General features: G+C 37.7%; 1 protein-coding gene across 2 annotated transcripts in view; it reads right to left on the reverse strand.

The window, feature by feature from the left end:
- The window catches only part of MEI4 (meiotic double-stranded break formation protein 4), a 127,535-nt gene that overhangs the window by 65,852 nt on the left and 44,786 nt on the right, over positions 1–16,897 (reverse strand). The window contains exon 1 of one of the 2 annotated variants that reach the window (XM_050314266.1): positions 6,685–6,957. The exons of the other annotated variant lie outside the window; for it this stretch is intronic. Coding sequence (XP_050170223.1) covers positions 6,685–6,706 — 22 coding nt within the window. The 5' untranslated portion in view covers positions 6,707–6,957. Of the gene's footprint in view, positions 1–6,684; positions 6,958–16,897 lie in introns of those variants that run through there. 2 annotated transcript variants of the gene reach the window in all.

The raw sequence follows: 16,897 nt of genomic DNA on the forward strand, positions 1-16,897 counted from the left end.
GCAAGTGGCTAGTAAAATAAGTGAAGAAGGTAATTTCATCAGCTCTGGTACAAACAATGAGAATGGAGCAAAAGGCACTTGAGGAGTCAGAAAAAGAAAATATTTAACTAGAGGATTACGTCATGGGCAACAGCACAGGATTTAGGAACAGAAAAGGAAAAAAATAAATTAAAAGTAACTAAAAATAACCAGCCTATCTATTTAGCAGTTATTTGTTTTTTTCCTAATTCCACATCATTTTAATTCAGTTGTTTAATGTATTTTTTCTTGAAAAAATATTACTCCCAGATTAATAATAATAATAATAATTAAAAAACCACTTCTTACACTTTTGTCCTGGCCTTGAAAATCTAAACATTTGTTAAAATACTATTTTTTTTCTTGTTATCCAACAAAACTACATGCTTAGCACTATAATGTTGTGTTGAGTAGCTCTGAAATAGTTGCAGCACAGGTTTGAATAAGGTATTTTAGGTCCTCCTTTCACCAGATCATCTGCTATCACTAAGCTGATTTCTCCCTTTGGTTCTCTTCAGCTTTGGATAGTAAGTCATAAATCATCATATATTCATTTATCCATCGGGACACTTACAGAAAGCGCTGCCTTTTAAATATTTCTTTCACCTTTCAAATACTTCTGAAATGCTCAAACAATTCTTGCACATCCCTTGCACGCCATCCATTCAGACACTTTGAATTGTACAGAGCACAAAGGACAAGACTGCAAAAATTCCTTGGGATTTATTTACCTACAGCTATGCTTTAAGCTACTGTTCTCCACTTGAAACACTCCATTCCTGACCTGAGACAGAGCAAAAACACCTAATCTAAGCCACCAGTGCATTCTTAAATCTATTTAAAGAGTGAGCCTTTAGAAACTGAACTATACCACATATGCCCACTATTGGAAGCAGTTATACATTAAATGGTACTTTCTGCAAAATTTCTTACAAAAAATTATTTCACAAAACTTTTCAATTCATATCTAAGAATTCCAGGGAAAAAAGCAGAATTCTCTCATCCTCAAAGGATTAGCACCCCTGTGGGACAACTAACTGGTGTAAGACTCTTGTTTGCCTTATACATCAAAGGACATGTTTACAAATACAGAACCATGCAATTAACTGAACTGCCTCCAAAGCTGTGAATAAAATGAAATACATGGAACCACACTGAAAGAAGAGTAAATAGTAACAGCAAGGTATTCAAAATACTCGGCAACAAACCCACAAAGTTAGCAGTCTGGCCACTGATATATTACCACTATGCTACAAGTGAGAAGTATGAAATACTACTTTGGTAGTATTTTTTCACCACTTATTACCAAAACAGAGAGAGGCATTTTTTGACTTTGTTTTAAAAAAGGACTACAGTGTTTTAAGCATAAAAAACCCTTAGTGCACAAGGTAATAACACAATACAGACATGCAAAAGGATATTTCACCCACACCATTCTAAAATACCATTTTCTAAAGGAGATGTATCCCTAATAAATCACATATACCCACCATGGTTTCTTACCACCTAATTTTGCTTTAAATCACAATCCTCAAAATTTCAAATAGCACTTCACCTTAACACTTAGGACATACATTTAGTTAATGACTGGTTAATAAATATTAGTTAATAAAATTTAGTTAATAATTAGTTTGGATTTTGAGGGAGGCCTTTTCCTCTAACATACAGACTCCTACAGTAGGAGTGTGTTACACTGAGTGAGTTTAAGGAGATATTCTTACTCTGGAGAAAAAGAATGACTACTTTTCTAGAATAATTACTTGTAAAGATGCTATTAAAAAAAAAAAAAGCAGGACAGATCACAAGACTAGTTCTCCTTGTCTCCTAGAAACAAGACACAATCAAAGCAGTTTTTGGAGAAGTCATTCTTTTGGAATTTTAAAATCTCTTGTCTAAAACCAGATAATTAATGAAAAATAGCAATATTCCTGCATGTATTTCCAGAAAGAGTAGATTTTTCAAAGATTTTATGGAGAACATACAGCTCTCTCGCCTCCTTTCTGTTACTGTCACTGTCACCATCTCTCTTCTCTTTGCTGCTTTTATGATCATGAAAAAAGAAGCTTGTTTAACAAAAAGCAGGAATTCTACGGGCTGATTCAGGTTTTTCATTGTTCCCTAAAAGGACAACTGCTCTCTCAGAAACCACTGTAAAAGTCCTCTAGAAAATAACACACCGGATGATGCTGTTAGAAATACAGGGATGCCTGGCCAACCATGCATTAGCAAAGGTTGCACAGCAATCTGTTGCTCTCAGGAAATGCTGCACCACCAAATGTAAATACATTCCACTAAAAGCATATTGGCAGCAACAGAGTTTTATCAGTAATATTTTTGCTCCTATCAACATAGAAATTACACCAATGCTTAGGCAGAAAAAAAGTTTTAGACCAAACCAAAAACTTTCCTTGACTGGGAATAGTATCAAGCCAAGAGAAGAGAGAAGTCACTAGTCTAGTCCTAACTGCTAATGCCAAAATATGTACAACAGGAATGGAAAGGATCAAGAATTATCCTCCAAAACATATCTGATACCGAGTGTTACTCAGAGGGAATAACTACTTACACACAAAGCTCTATTTGTGTGCTTACTGAGTGTTAAGGAGAGAAGCATTAACACCTTGCAAACTCTGCCAGAAGCAGGGCACAGCACAGACACCACCTGGTGAGAGATTCCCTATGAAACCCCCCCCCAATCTACAAACTGATACTGGCAGTGCCCTCAGAGGACCCAATGGGTTGACATCAGATCAAACAGGACTGGGACTCCAGATTTCCAACACGAGAATGAGGGATCTCCCTGTCTCCAGCCTTCTAACCCTCCTGCAGAACCCACAGCCTTGCTGAGATCCTAGCCATGGAAGGCTGCTGAGCAATTATTCACTTGCAGAAATAATTAGAAAATAAGCCATGAACTGTCCTGTACAGCTCTGTGTTACATAACCAAGGGGAACAGAGATGAGGTGTAAGATTCTTTGAGGACCTCTGATATAAACAGGCAACAAGACACCTTTCTGGTAAGTCTCACCTTGATTTTGACATGGTCTGAAACACGTGAAGAGGAAGTAACTCCCACTAATTAGAAAAAAAAAATCCCACTCCACAAGTTTCAGATGGTCACATTTTTGGTTCGTTTTCTTCTCAGTCTGAACTTCATATATTTAGCCCCATTCCAAAGGAGAAAGGTTTCACATTATTATTAAAAAACATAAAGAATTCAAATCGGTCGTTATGATCAAAAAAAGGAAAATGTTCATTAAAGCCATGAAACTTGCATCTAAACTTAAGCCATTCATTAGAGTAATTTTAACAACCTATAAAATCTCCTATTTCCGAAAACAGGACCTGCAACCCCACAAAAGGACTGCACCTTGCTAGTTAGTGGTCCCCACTTTCACACCAATGACTTCTTGTCAAAGTCTGGAAGCTAAGGTTAAACACGTGACATCTTCAAAAACAAGGACAATTCCCTGAGCCCACTACAGGCACAAAGGCATCCACTCCTCCCCTAGCACTCTCCACTCACTCCACTGTCAGAAGATAATTTTCTGCCTCTTACTTCAATGTTTCTTTTTTTTTTCTCCACTGCTAACTACACACAACTGAACAACCCAGCCCTTGAGTGCACATTTTTTGTTGGGTTTTTTTTTCACCCTGTGCCAGAACGCACTAGAGTCAACAACAAGCTGACAGGGGTAACTATAATTTTCTCTCTTTAACTGAAGTCCAGGGCTGATCCGTTCACTATTCTTTGCATTAATGCATGTGAACTAGAACAACTGGTCTCCTAAAAAGGATTAACCTAGAAAAAGATGCAGTTGAGTTTGCAGTCAGATCAAAATGGACTGCTTCCTGAAGAAAAACCGCAGTGATCTTGGGATGAGCCTCTCCCAGCTCCTGGGCCCATGTCCACTGGAGTTCTTCAGCCAGTTCTGGGTTTTTCTGCCACGAGGAACCACAATATGTGTTGCACCAAGACATCAAAGGATGAGTTACTCAGTTTGCACAGGTGAATCCTCCGCTCTAGAGTTTTTCAGAAGTCTTTTACAGGTCTTTATGGGTAAGGCAGGTGAATTTCAGATAATTTACCTTTCTGAGTGGTACACACAGTTTTCTGACTGATGTTGGAAACAGACAAGTCACAGAGAAATGGGGGGGAGATGGCTAAATTATACTGTAATTTAAAATTATAAGGTCCCTCAACATAAACTCAAAACCTAAACTTGTTTAAAATAATTAAACATTGGAGTAATACTCATTAATGTCAAAGAATTGTAGATCTTAGGCATGATTTCTAAGTTTGCCCATGAAATTCATGGCTAATAATGGAAGAAACTATTGCAAATGTTATCAACAAAACCTTATTGCTTACAACAGGACACTTACTTGTTACACAGATCACTATAATCTGAATTTAAAAAATAAGAAAAAAAATTAATAGTATAAGACATGAAATGGACTGTAACTCATTTAGCTTCCAGGCTATTCAAGGGCTCAGTTTTCTTCACATTTGAAATTTTTATTTGAAAGTAAGGGGATTTGTCAGGACAGAAACAAATTGCCATTCATCACTACTACACAACTAAAAATCTTCAGACAGTCCTAATCCTAAATATAAAAAAAAAAAAATTGCTTTTCCTTCTAAATTTAAGCATATGATCTGTCCTTAAAGGTACAAACATAAAAGGAAAAACTGATTTGTTGCCATGATTTTTACTTTAACTAGTCTGTCAATTACAGAGTGCAAATAAAGGTAAAAAAATTACCCACATCTCTGTAACCTCATTCTGCTTTATACAATAGAAACCAAGATATTGACTATGATGGAGCAATAAAAACTCTGCAAGTGCTCCAGTGGAACTGGGCTGAGCTGCAGACACATAAGGCTGTAACATTAAGCAACAATAAAATAAACTTGATTTAATTGGTATGTCTAGCATAATACTGTCATCCATGTATATAATAAACAATGATAATGGGACAGCTGCATAATCAAGATGAACCAAAATATGCCTTGTGTTCCAATTATGCAACTTTTATTGTAAAAATGTGTATTAAACCACAGCTGTGGTTAGTTGTGTTTTAAACAACCTATACTCATAACACACAAAGTTATGTAATGTGGACATATTCACTGAGTGAAGAACTTGCTTTTCCTAAAGCAAGCCTAAACAGTAACTCCAGTATATTTTTTAATGGCTCAAAATGCTGAAGTAATATTGAAAATAATAAATACGTAAAATAACTTATGTCAAAAGCATGAGAAAACTTGATTAAAATGTAGCATGATTTTTTTCTTCAAACTATTTAACTTCTGATTAATCTGAGTTTCTAAAAGTTTTACAAATTCTCCAAAACCAAACAAGATGAATGAGTTGAAAAAATATTTTAAAGCTTACTAACATTCCCTATTTCAGAGAATTTAAGAATATAAGCATAATCCCTCAGGATTTCAGTAATATTTTAGAGGTAGGATTTATCTCCTCTTAACACAAATTGAAAATTTAGAAGGCTACAGCTGCCCAGACTTCCTTTATTATCAATGAGCAGAGACAGAGATTTCAAATGTTAAAAATAAGGCAAGTCATCTGTACATCTACTGTGTGGTGAAGTCAAGTCGTGACCCAGAACCATTTGTTTCCCTTCACAGACTACGCAGAGTGTTAAGATGACTCGATCAGATGCACACACGTACCATGGACAGCTAACTGCAGTGAGATGAGCTGCTGCACTACAGGCAGCTAAAGCTGAGACCTTCAAAAAACTACTGAAGTGCCTAACTAACAGGAGAAATTCTGCAAGGCTGAAACCAGTACTTTTTAAAAGAAGTTTTTAATTCTAGATTTTTTGAACATCTCTAGAAATAAAACCTTTCTAGAAGAAAAGCCAAAGATCATGGGGAAAAGTTTGAAAGAATAACCTTGTGAGCATATAAACATTTTGAAAGTACAAACAAAACAGCAGACAGATGCAAAGTAAAATATGAGGACAGGGTGATCAGACACAATCATTTCAATTCACTGACATTAGAAATATTCAGTTTCAGGTAAAAATACTGGTAACTTTGATAAATCTTTACTATTCTGTCATACCTGGATATTTATGCAACCTTTTTTTAACAGGTAGAGCACTAACACCACTAATTGAATCCCAGAATCTATCCAATACACAACAATACAGTGTTCTTACTTGTGATCTGGGTGAAATGAACATGAAGAAAACCCTTCAGACTTGTAACGTATCAGAAAACTAGGAATATGAATAAATATTGAGAGAAGACACTCATAGCTGATATTCTTCATTATCAATAACCAAAGCAGTGCAACTTTCATGGAAAGGCTTCTGTTTCCTTCCAAATAAACAAAATAAACTCAGCCTTTCCTCAGGAAACCGCTCCTCCAACACCTTGCCACGCGAGGCCTTCCTCAAGGAGAACCAGGCAATTGTCCCAGGGGAACCAGGAGGGCCAGGGGTGTCCCAGGGGAACCAGGAGGGCTAGGGGGCTGTCCCAGGTTTACACGCGGGGGATTTCCCCGAGGCCAGGGGCACCCACTGACACCACGGGGTGGGGGTATCTCCTCAGGCTGCTGCCTCCATCCCGGAGCCTTCTCCCACCCTCCCTCACCTCCTTCTCGGGCAGCCCTGAGAGCCTCGGGCCCGACCCACCTGCCGCGGTCCCCGGCTCCATGGCGGGGGCAGCGGGACGCGGGCTCACCGCCCCTGCTGGGGTCCGGGGTCAGGCACGGCGCCAGCCCCGAGGCGCTGCGGTGCGAGCTGCTCGGTGCGGGCCCTCCGTGCCCCACTCGTGTTGATCTCGGCCACACACGGGCGTTTCCTGCGGCTGTTGGAAGAGCCTCCCTCGCCTCCCGCTCCAGGGCCGCCTCACTCCGGAAGGTCCATGGAGGAGGGAGCCAGGGAGCCCCGCGGGAGACATGTGAAGGGCCTTTGTGGCGCCGGAGAAGGAGGGGCCGCAGCCGCGGGCAGGCTTTGGGCAGCGTGGCCCTGCGGAGGGTGCGCCGGGCGGTTCGGCTTCGCCTGCTGAGGGGCGAGGTGTGAGCGCTCAGCTCAGCTCAGCTCAGCTGCGACACCTGAGAGGGCCCCCACGCTTGAGCACTCTTTACTGCTGCAAATTGCGTGAAGGTCTCTCGAAGTGTTTTGCTGGTCAACACAGGTCCCCTTAAACTTTTCTCATGTTTGGATATCTGAAGAGGAAATGAGATCATAAAACTTCAGAACGGTATTTCTTTAATAGTGCTCTGGATGTGGAAGCTGCCTGTTAGCTGAAACACTGCGATCAGAGCTCACCAGTTAAGAAATTAGCTTTGTATGTAAAATTATATTCTCTACACAAACTGTGCTGAAAAGGCTGTGTTAAGGTCCCTTGGCCAGATACAGAGTCATAGAACCAGAGAATGATATCAGCTGGAAAAGACCTTCAGGATCACTGAGTTCAACCATTAACCCAGCACTGCCAAGTGCACCACTAAACCATGTGCCTAAGTGACACATCTACAGTCTTAAATACCTCCAGGAATGGTGACTCCACCACTTCCCTGGGCAGCCTGTTTGGCTGCCTTTGTCAAGCCTTAGGGCTTGACAGCCCTAAGAAATTTTTACTAGTGCTTAGGAGGCTAATGTTGAGGATGCTAATGTTGAGGAGGCTGAGTAAATTAACATTAGTTAATTTACTAATGTTAAGGAGGCTGAGGAGGGAGGACAGGAGGAGATATAAGAAAGTAATGAAGTAAGATGCATTAGATGGAGCTAGTCTCATCACAATATGTCAAGATCTTAAGTACAGGGGAATCGATCTTTCTAAATCAGATGTTTCAAACAATACAGACTTTTAAAATTCGTACCCCCATTTCTTGCTCTTGGATAATCTCAACAGCTTTGTTTTTATCATGCTCTTTTTTTCCAAAACAATATCCATAGTGGCAAACTTCTAAGCTAATATATCTATTTTTTTTTTAAATTTACCTTCCCAACTACTGAAAATTGTTAACACATTGGAACTTTCATTTTAGACTTCAAATGATAAATTAGACTGAATAATTTAGAGACTCTCTTCATTCTGACAGCACTACTTATTTCTCAGTGAAACCCAGGGGGAAAAAATAACAAAGCATTCTCTAGTCTTCTATTACAGTGACATAGCAGCAGCTCCACTTTATCATTTTCTGTGCATCTTTTGTGCATGTAAGTAAGTAATGCAGATACTTTGCAAAGTGGACAGGCATTTTCTAGATTGGAATGTCCATGTTTTTATATAATCTCTCCCACTGAGACTGAGATAAAAGAGTCAGAGACATCAGTGATTTTACCTGCAAACCTATGGTCTGTATACAGATAGCTGAATCTAAAAAGCGGAATTAGACAGAGGCAACATTATTACTGGTCTAAAAAAGAAAGTGGCTCTTCTTTTTCTGAGAGTACCTGTCCTGCTTGCAATTGTAAGCTTACTGAGAGACACCCAAAAATCCTGAGGCCTTCTACCATTACCTGCCTGGGAGGATGTTTTTTCACTTGATTATTTTGTGCTTAAACTGCATGAATAAAAAAAGAGCCATGTAAATTTAGTTTTAGATGGACAGGTCTTTTTATTTTTTTTTTAATTATTTGTAGCTAGTAGTAGTTAAAAGAATGTGCCTTAAACGTACAGAATTATTGTGTACAACTTTCAGAATACCAACCAAGGCACACCTTATTACAGGTTTTAGGTTTGTTTTTAAAATAAGTTGAATATCCCAATATTTTCAAGGTAAAAAAAAAGCTGCCAATAACAGAGCAACTCTAAGGACTTTTCATCTGAAAGCAGCAAAATCTGAACACAGTCAACTGCAGAATCACTGAGATGTGTGCTCCTGTTTTATTGACAAACACTTTTAAAAAATAATGAATGGAACTTGTATTAACTTTATGCAGTGAGTATTCCTAGTGATTACATAGAATCATAGAATCATTAAGGTTGGAAAAGACCTCCAAGGTCATTGAGCCCAGCCTTTGACCGATCAGCACTCTGTTAACTAGACCATGGCACTGAGTGCCATGTCCAGTTGTTTCTTGAACACCTCCAGGGACAGTGACTCCACCACCTCATTCCAGTGCCTGAGCACCCTTTCACAGAAGAAATTCTTCATGATGTCCAAATAACATAACCTACAGATACTGTTTAATAAATGAGCAATGTGTTTGTGTACATGTATTTGTGCACATGTGCAAATTCATGTTATATCCAATAAATAAAAGATACTATTCCCATTTTTATATCCAAACATGGGGTGATTAACACTGTATGTCATCTCAATTGAAACAACAGTGAAATAAAGCTTGTTTGAAATAAGCTGTTTGCAGTTCATGAAGGAAGCTGATTCTACGAGTTGCACATAAATTCTTTTGATCTCTGTTTCTGAAGCTGTCTTTTGATCTCAAGAAGAGTCAAAAGATATCTTTGTGGCAAAAGGTCATACAAAATAATTAGCTGGTTTTATTAATAATTGAACATAAAAGCAGTGCAGGTGTTTAATCACATCAGAGATCATGAATTCTCAGTATTTAACCAATCCACGTGCTGAATAATTTCAGACAACTGAGTGGTCAACTAAGAACAAACTCCAAAAACATAGGCTTCAATGAGTTGTTAAAACTAAATGGATTACATTACTGTCAGACATGCACTCCCTGCTCTTACTGGATGCCTTCTGTATCAATACCAGCTTGAGCATGAAAGAATATTTTTTCATTTGGAGAACTACAGTCTGTCAGAATTTATAAGACATCTTTATATTTTAATGCATGTTTACTTACCTGAGAGCTGGAAGTGTCTGAAAACACATATAAAATATGCTGTCTCAACTATTGTAGTTGCAATTTTGTTTAGCTGATGTGGGTCAAGAAATACAGTGTCTTGAGAAGAGCACATGAAAATCATGAGCAGGAGCATCAATGTCTTCTCATTTGAACTTTTTTCTATGTGTTACAGGGCTATATTTAATTAAAAATAAAAATTTTTGGCATCATGATTCTTCATTACTCAGCATCATGCTCTTTTCAAAACAGATTATAATGTGTTCATGATGGCTCTATTTAGTGTGTAATTCTGATGACACCAGTATGGCTCAAGCAGCCCCTTTGAGCATAATCTGCAATTCTAAACAAGTCATCTGATTTAGAATGTTGAGGGAGATATACAATGAATTCTTTGTTTCTGTTCAGAAAAAAAGTATTACCATCAGGAAAAAAGGATCATACTTCAGTGTCTGATGCAATCAAAACCTCGAGCTACAAAAACAATATAAAAATTTAGACATAATATGAGAACAGGGAAATGATAAAAACTTGCTACCATTAAGAGGCAACATACATCAGTTATGAATAGGTACTTTACAGTACTTGATTTAAATGTTATCACTTACATAAAATTAATAACAACAGTCTCCATTCCTTTCTTTACAGAATACACTAAAGAAAGATAAAACCTTTCCATTGGAGAATTTCACCATCTGGAAATCAATACAAAAAGATTCCCACACCACCATGTAAGAAAAATGGTAAAAGCAAGTAATCAGAATGATGTTTAAGATTAATGTGACAATATAGCACATAATTTTCTGCATTTACATTTCATCATTTATCTAAGAGTAACTAAACAGTGTTGTGAGATGTTTCCCTTTATAGGTCAACAGATGTCCGAGAAGAAAGAAAACTTAGAGCAAGGAGATAGAGAAAGACTTTTCATTTAATTTAGTACTTTTTATTGTAGTTCCACAAGGCTTTCTTCATGAAGTTTTTAAATAAGTAGAAAGATGAACAGGTAATTGCTATGAAATAGCTAACGTAGTATATAGAAAATTCAGGTTACACTTCTATACACAGAACTTTAATCAAAGAACATCTGAGCAGCTCTCCCTAACTGCCTCATCATATAGGAAATTGAGTGCATTAAAATATCCACATTATTCTGATTTAATCCTGAGACATTTTGATTGGCATTCCTCTGTGCAAGAATTGGGTGTCAGCTGAATCATGGGTTACAATGTCCATTTATTTCTATTGACTCAGCTGGGTCAGGCATAAGTTTTAATGAAATGAGTTTCATTTCTTGTAACATACTCACTCACCTTCATGCACTAAAAAGCCAGATGCCCACTTAAGGCACAGTGGTTGTCCTATTGCTTCTAGCTCCTCACCTGTCTAACCAGTTCAGAGCCTGAAGGACACAGAGTAAATTCTATTCCAGGAGGAAGTTTGCACATTTTTTCCCCACAGGAACATTGCACCCAGCAATCACGATAGTGTTCTGGAAGAGTTTTGTCTTGATTACTTTTGCAAAAAATTATCAGCTTTGTATGGAATGAAATAGACTTTAGGCTACAGGGAGCTTTATTATGGTGAAAGAGCAATTACCTGGCAGGAAGATGAGGGCTCCAGTTTTGTTTCCCTGTTTCAGGCACCAGGTATTTTTCTTCAGAATAAAATTTGCCCTATTTTCAGATAAGAAACCAAATTACCTTTAAGTGAGATGTTATGTATGATATCACATAATGTGTAGATATGGTAGTTTGAGACATGATTTAGTGTTGAAGTGGCAGTGTGGGGTAATATTTGGACTCAAGGATCTTAGAGGTCTTTTCCAACCTTAATGATTCTATGATTCTATGCTGTCTCAGCCAAAGAGTCATTCCTTTGATGGAAGAGCTGTAATAGCAGTGTTGGTCTTGATGATAGTCCTACTTGAAGTGGGACATGGATGTTGTTTTATGGACCTGTGCTATATTGTGGCACTATCCAGGTCATGCACTGGCATGTCAGGCTGTCTGCACACATAGCTAGTGCTTAATAAGTCTGTTCTTATAGACTATGCAGTCTAGTTTGATATTCAAAGTTATGCTAACTTCTCCCCTCAAAACAGCCATACTGTACTGCTCTTGTAGGTGAGGAGAGGGAGGGCCATCAGCTCAGCTGTGTAAATTGTCACCATTTCACTCACTTAAAAGGAGTTTTGTCAGTTTGCTCTTATATGTCCCACTGAGTTTAACAAGCTTAAACCATTAATTCATACATTTTTCCTGGTGTGAAATGTAGGCTTCAGGTTAAATTATTAAAAATGTAGATTCTTGGAGCCCAGAATTCCTTGTATCTAGCAAGTATGTAAAGAAGATTGGAGAATGAAAAAACACTCCTGAAAAAAACTTAAATATTTTAGACTAGTAAAACAAATTTCTAATGCCATATGCAGTGTAAATAGAATAGGTCATATATAGGGGTATACATATATAAATATATATATATACACATATGTATGTACATGCATTTAGACAGATAGATAGGATAGACAGACAGACACATAGCTAGAAACAAAGTGACAAAGTGACCAGGTTGTGGTAAAGAGGCAGAGAAAGTAATTTTTTGTTACCTGATTAATATATTTTAACTATAACAACTGGCTTCCAAAGATAAAACTTTGTTTCCTCTGCATACAACTTTCCTTCCCTGACAAAAATTCCATCACATATCCTAGGTCCGTGGTTACTCAGCTTTGCAGGTGAAGGGTTGAAGAAAATTTTAACAGATCAAAGAAGCTCCAATCAATACTCTGCTTCCTGTGACTCCTGGAGTCCATCAGGGAAGGGCAGTGGACCTGCCATAAATCCTTTCTTCCAGCAGCTGGGCTGCTGCTGCAGAGAAGAAGAGCATCTGCTTACAGCAGGAGAGGGTCACATTACCAGGGTTCCCATGCCTGAAATAAAATAGTGGTGATGTACAAATGTGAGCACCAGCAGATACAAATGAAGATGCCATTTCAAAGTTGCATGGTATGACTCAAGTGATACAATTTAAAATTCAGATCAGTCCGTACAAGTGACGTCCTGATGCAGCTGTCCAGAAATCCAAAGGTCTGTATGCGCGCCTCAGGTTGCAGATTAGAACCACAAAGGCCGGGCTGTGCATATTTTAAGGGGAGAAAATTGCATGTGCCCATAAGTTTCCACAAATACCCATTTCATAGGAGGATTTAAGAGGCAATCACCCATCTGCCAAAATATGTCCTGTCGTTAATCGTGTTTCTGCTGAATGAGTAGAAAACATCAGAAGAAAATAATATTTAAAAAAACCCCAACAACAACAAAAATCCACCCCACAAAACCCAAACCAGGATTGCCAACCCTGTAATTATTAAAAAAAAAAAAAATTATTAGAAGGAATTGCCTGCAATGAAAGTGAATATAAATTTTATTATATATGCAATTTAGGAACTACACATAGTTGTCATGACTTACAACAACACTAAAATCCTTGTTAGAGGGAAGGACACTTCATTTAAATCCATGAAAGCTACTGTATAAGCATAGTTCATAAAATGAACTAAATTCACTTTTAACTTAATTCTATTTAGTTTAGTTCTAACTAAATTCTAGACTTTTGTTGAAGTAATTCACTGTTTGATCTTTTAGTTATGTTATGGAAAATAAATGCACAGTTCTTTATTTCAGCTATAATATTCATTTGCTCTCTACTATAAGCTCGATTAACTGTATAATTTGATGTCTGAAGAATTTAGGAAACAATGAAATAAAAAGCAGCAAGTCAGCAGAGTGAAATTCTTGTGTATTCATATCCAAGAATACAGAAATATGAACCCTGCGGAGTACATGTGGTACTTGATATATGTGCTATATGTGTATAATTTCCTTAAGGTCTATAAGAAAGTTAAATTGAATTTTATTCAGAAGTTTTGCTCTGCACTGATCTGTGAGAATCGAAGGACCAAGAAATGTGTTTATGGAGGTGATCCTCTTGTATTCCCATGTGTCTTGCATTTGGAGGGAAGTTGTTTTCCAGTAGCTTTTATTATTTTCTTTCCTTCTTCAACTCTACTATTTTATTTATGATTTATTGCCATATCCTACACACAGATATGTGCATGATTACATTGAGAGCCATGCACATATGAACACATTTCTCTCAAAAAAATGTGGTTGTCAATAAATGTGCAATATGGCACAGCTGTGATTGAGCTAGACAGTTCTAAGATGCTTAACTTGATAATTTCAAAACCAGATTTCTTCAAACATGCCAAAGGCAGGTATATGTCAAGCTAAAATTTACATGAATTGGAGTGTAAAAGGGCAACCTAAACATTTTTCAAACTATTCAGAAGTCTGCTCATATTCCATAACTCAGAAACAGCCAGACTGAATTTTTACTACACTTTGATAACAATTCATAGTTGGGTAGTGAACAAACATGAACAATATTAGCACAACAGATCATGTTCTTAAACCTCTAAATATCATAATAGAAATTAAATAACCTTCTCAATCACAATTATGGCCATTGCAAGTGAGGTGCTATAAAAGGTAAAAAAAATACTTTCTTCTTTGTTTCATCATTTGAAATGTTCATTTAGGTGCCACTCAGAACACTATTTCTTCCTTCTGACTTCAAGGAATAATACTTTAGGTGCTTCAGACTGCTCAGAGTTTTTGACGTAATGTCAAAATTCAATGAAACCTATGGTGCCACTGGTGTTTCTTCATAAGCAAAGAAACCCTCTCTTCCTCATAGGTAATTACTTCTACACTTTTTTTCAGGGCCAAAAATTGTTCTGCCAATATTCATGAAGATGAGCTTGTCCTTGCTACTTATATTTCATTTGTGGAAAGCAGATCAGATATACTGTGTGAATGCTCTGGGAGTTTAGTTCAGTTTAAAGTCAATACTGAGCCAAAGAGATGATCCCAGTGTCCCACAGATCATTCCTTAGGCTGTCAATCAATACATTTCACCTGGGTCTCTCTATCTACTAAATCAAGTAACAAATAACACCGAAGAGGGAAGCACACATCAGTTGAAAAGAAAATGAACACCACGGTAGGTGAGACCGAGGGTCCATCTGTCCCAGTTTTGTCTCTCATACAGCACAGTGGGAAAGACTGCTAGAATATTTTTTTGAGTTTATTTTCTGGCATGCATTTTCTCCATTGTCTGTTGTTTCAGCCTGTAGACACTGCTGAGCTCTTCTTTACTCCATAAAAGATCATCCTTCATTCCCAGGCAGTATTTTTTTCTCTGTACTGCATCCAGCTCTGGGGTCCTCAGAACAAGAAAGACATAGACCTGCTAGAGTGAGTCCAGAGGGTCACCAAGATGGTTAGAGGGATGGAGCACTTCTCATATGAGGAAAGTCTGAGAGAACTGGGTTTGTTCAGCCTGGAAAAAAGGCAGCTTCAAGGTGACCTAATTATTCCCTTCCAGTACCTGAAGGGGGCCTACAAGAAAGACAGAGAGGGACTTTTAACAAGTGCATATAGCAATAGGATAAGGCAGAATAGATTCAAACTAAAAGAGAGTAGGTTTAGATTAGATATTAGGAGGAAGTTATTCGCTGTGAGGGTGGTGAGGCACTGGAACAGGTTTCCCAGAGAAGCTGTGGATGCCTCATCCCTCGAAGTATTGAAGGCCAGATTGGATGGGGCTCTGAGCAAAATGGTCTAGTGGAAGGTGTCCCTGGCCATGGCAGAGAGATTGGAACTAGATGATCTTTAACGTCCTTCCAATCCAAACCATTCTATGTTTCTATGGTCTTTCTGTTTCCCTAGTATCTCTGTGGTAAGAAAGTGCTATTGCTTTAATTTTATTGAACAGAATGACATAGAGAATCAGCCATAGACTGAGAAATCAAACTTCTGTTTCCAGCTTCTTTACTAGCACCTTATCTAATAAGGTCATTTATCCTATCTGACCCATGTGATGAACAAAGATACTAATTAGAAACTAACTTGGACTGAAGACTCACCAATTCTCTTTAACCTGACTGCTTTCATAGATGTTAATTTGTTTAGCCGTCTTCAGTTTGTATAGATTTGTTTCCGAGATCGTCCATTAAGTTTTCTTACCTGTATGTTCAAAACAAAAATGCAATTTATACAGATAGTGTTTACTAATAAAAGTAATATTTTTAACCAGAGCTCATTCCAAGTTTTATTGATCAGCTAATCAGGCTTCAGCTAATCTTCTGTAGTAAACAGTGTCCACCTGTTGGCCATTGGACACTCCATTAGCAGTTGAAATAAGTCAATAGGAGAAAATACCAAATTCCTTCAAATTTAGATAGTAAGATGAAGAAACTGTCCTCAATATAGAAAAAAGGAGGAGTTTATTAAAGCTGCCAGAGAACTCGAAGCAACAAAGAATTTTGAGGCATCAAAAGGAAGTTAGTTTTCATTAATTTGCCTTTCTCAAAAGTGGCTGCTTTCCATTTATATTGCCTTTAAAGCTTGTTAGCTGTCAACTGAATTTTACAGAGACTTACTTCGCTCTTTTTGCTGGAGGACTTATTTCAAGGCTTTGAAATTACACAATGTTTTTTTTTCTGGTTCCTTAGTGAAATGACACCTCTAAGTCAGGCTGTGGTCATGTTCACCATCACTATTTATATTTTCCGAATACATATAGTGATGCAACAGAGATGTTAATTCAGTTTTCAAAAACTGGGTGCTTAGATAAATTGATTGTAAAATAAATAGAGTAGGTTTTGACATGTGTCCAAACCACTGTTCTGCAATCCTAAATTCTTTGCACGTTTGCAGGTCAGAGAATTTACATTTTTCTTGGAGAACTCACAAATAAAGATACTACACCATTTGTAAGTGAAAAAATTGCTATCGAATACTGTGTCAAATGTCATCCCCTACTGATTTTCTATGCTTAAATTATAGTTGCATGAGTTATATGCAGTAAGCTTGCTCCACAGGGCTAAGAGAGCCCCTGTGAAATATCTAAGTAGCTCACAGAAACCTTGCAAAATCCTGTCAAATACAGAAAAACCTAAAAGGATCATTCAGTTGTCCCCAAAGGGATTATAAGATGATGTAAA

Source organism: Myiozetetes cayanensis, unplaced genomic scaffold (genome assembly GCF_022539395.1).
Source record: "Myiozetetes cayanensis isolate MyiCay16 unplaced genomic scaffold, myiCay2020 scf2-11, whole genome shotgun sequence".
Classification (NCBI taxonomy): domain Eukaryota; kingdom Metazoa; phylum Chordata; class Aves; order Passeriformes; family Tyrannidae; genus Myiozetetes; species Myiozetetes cayanensis.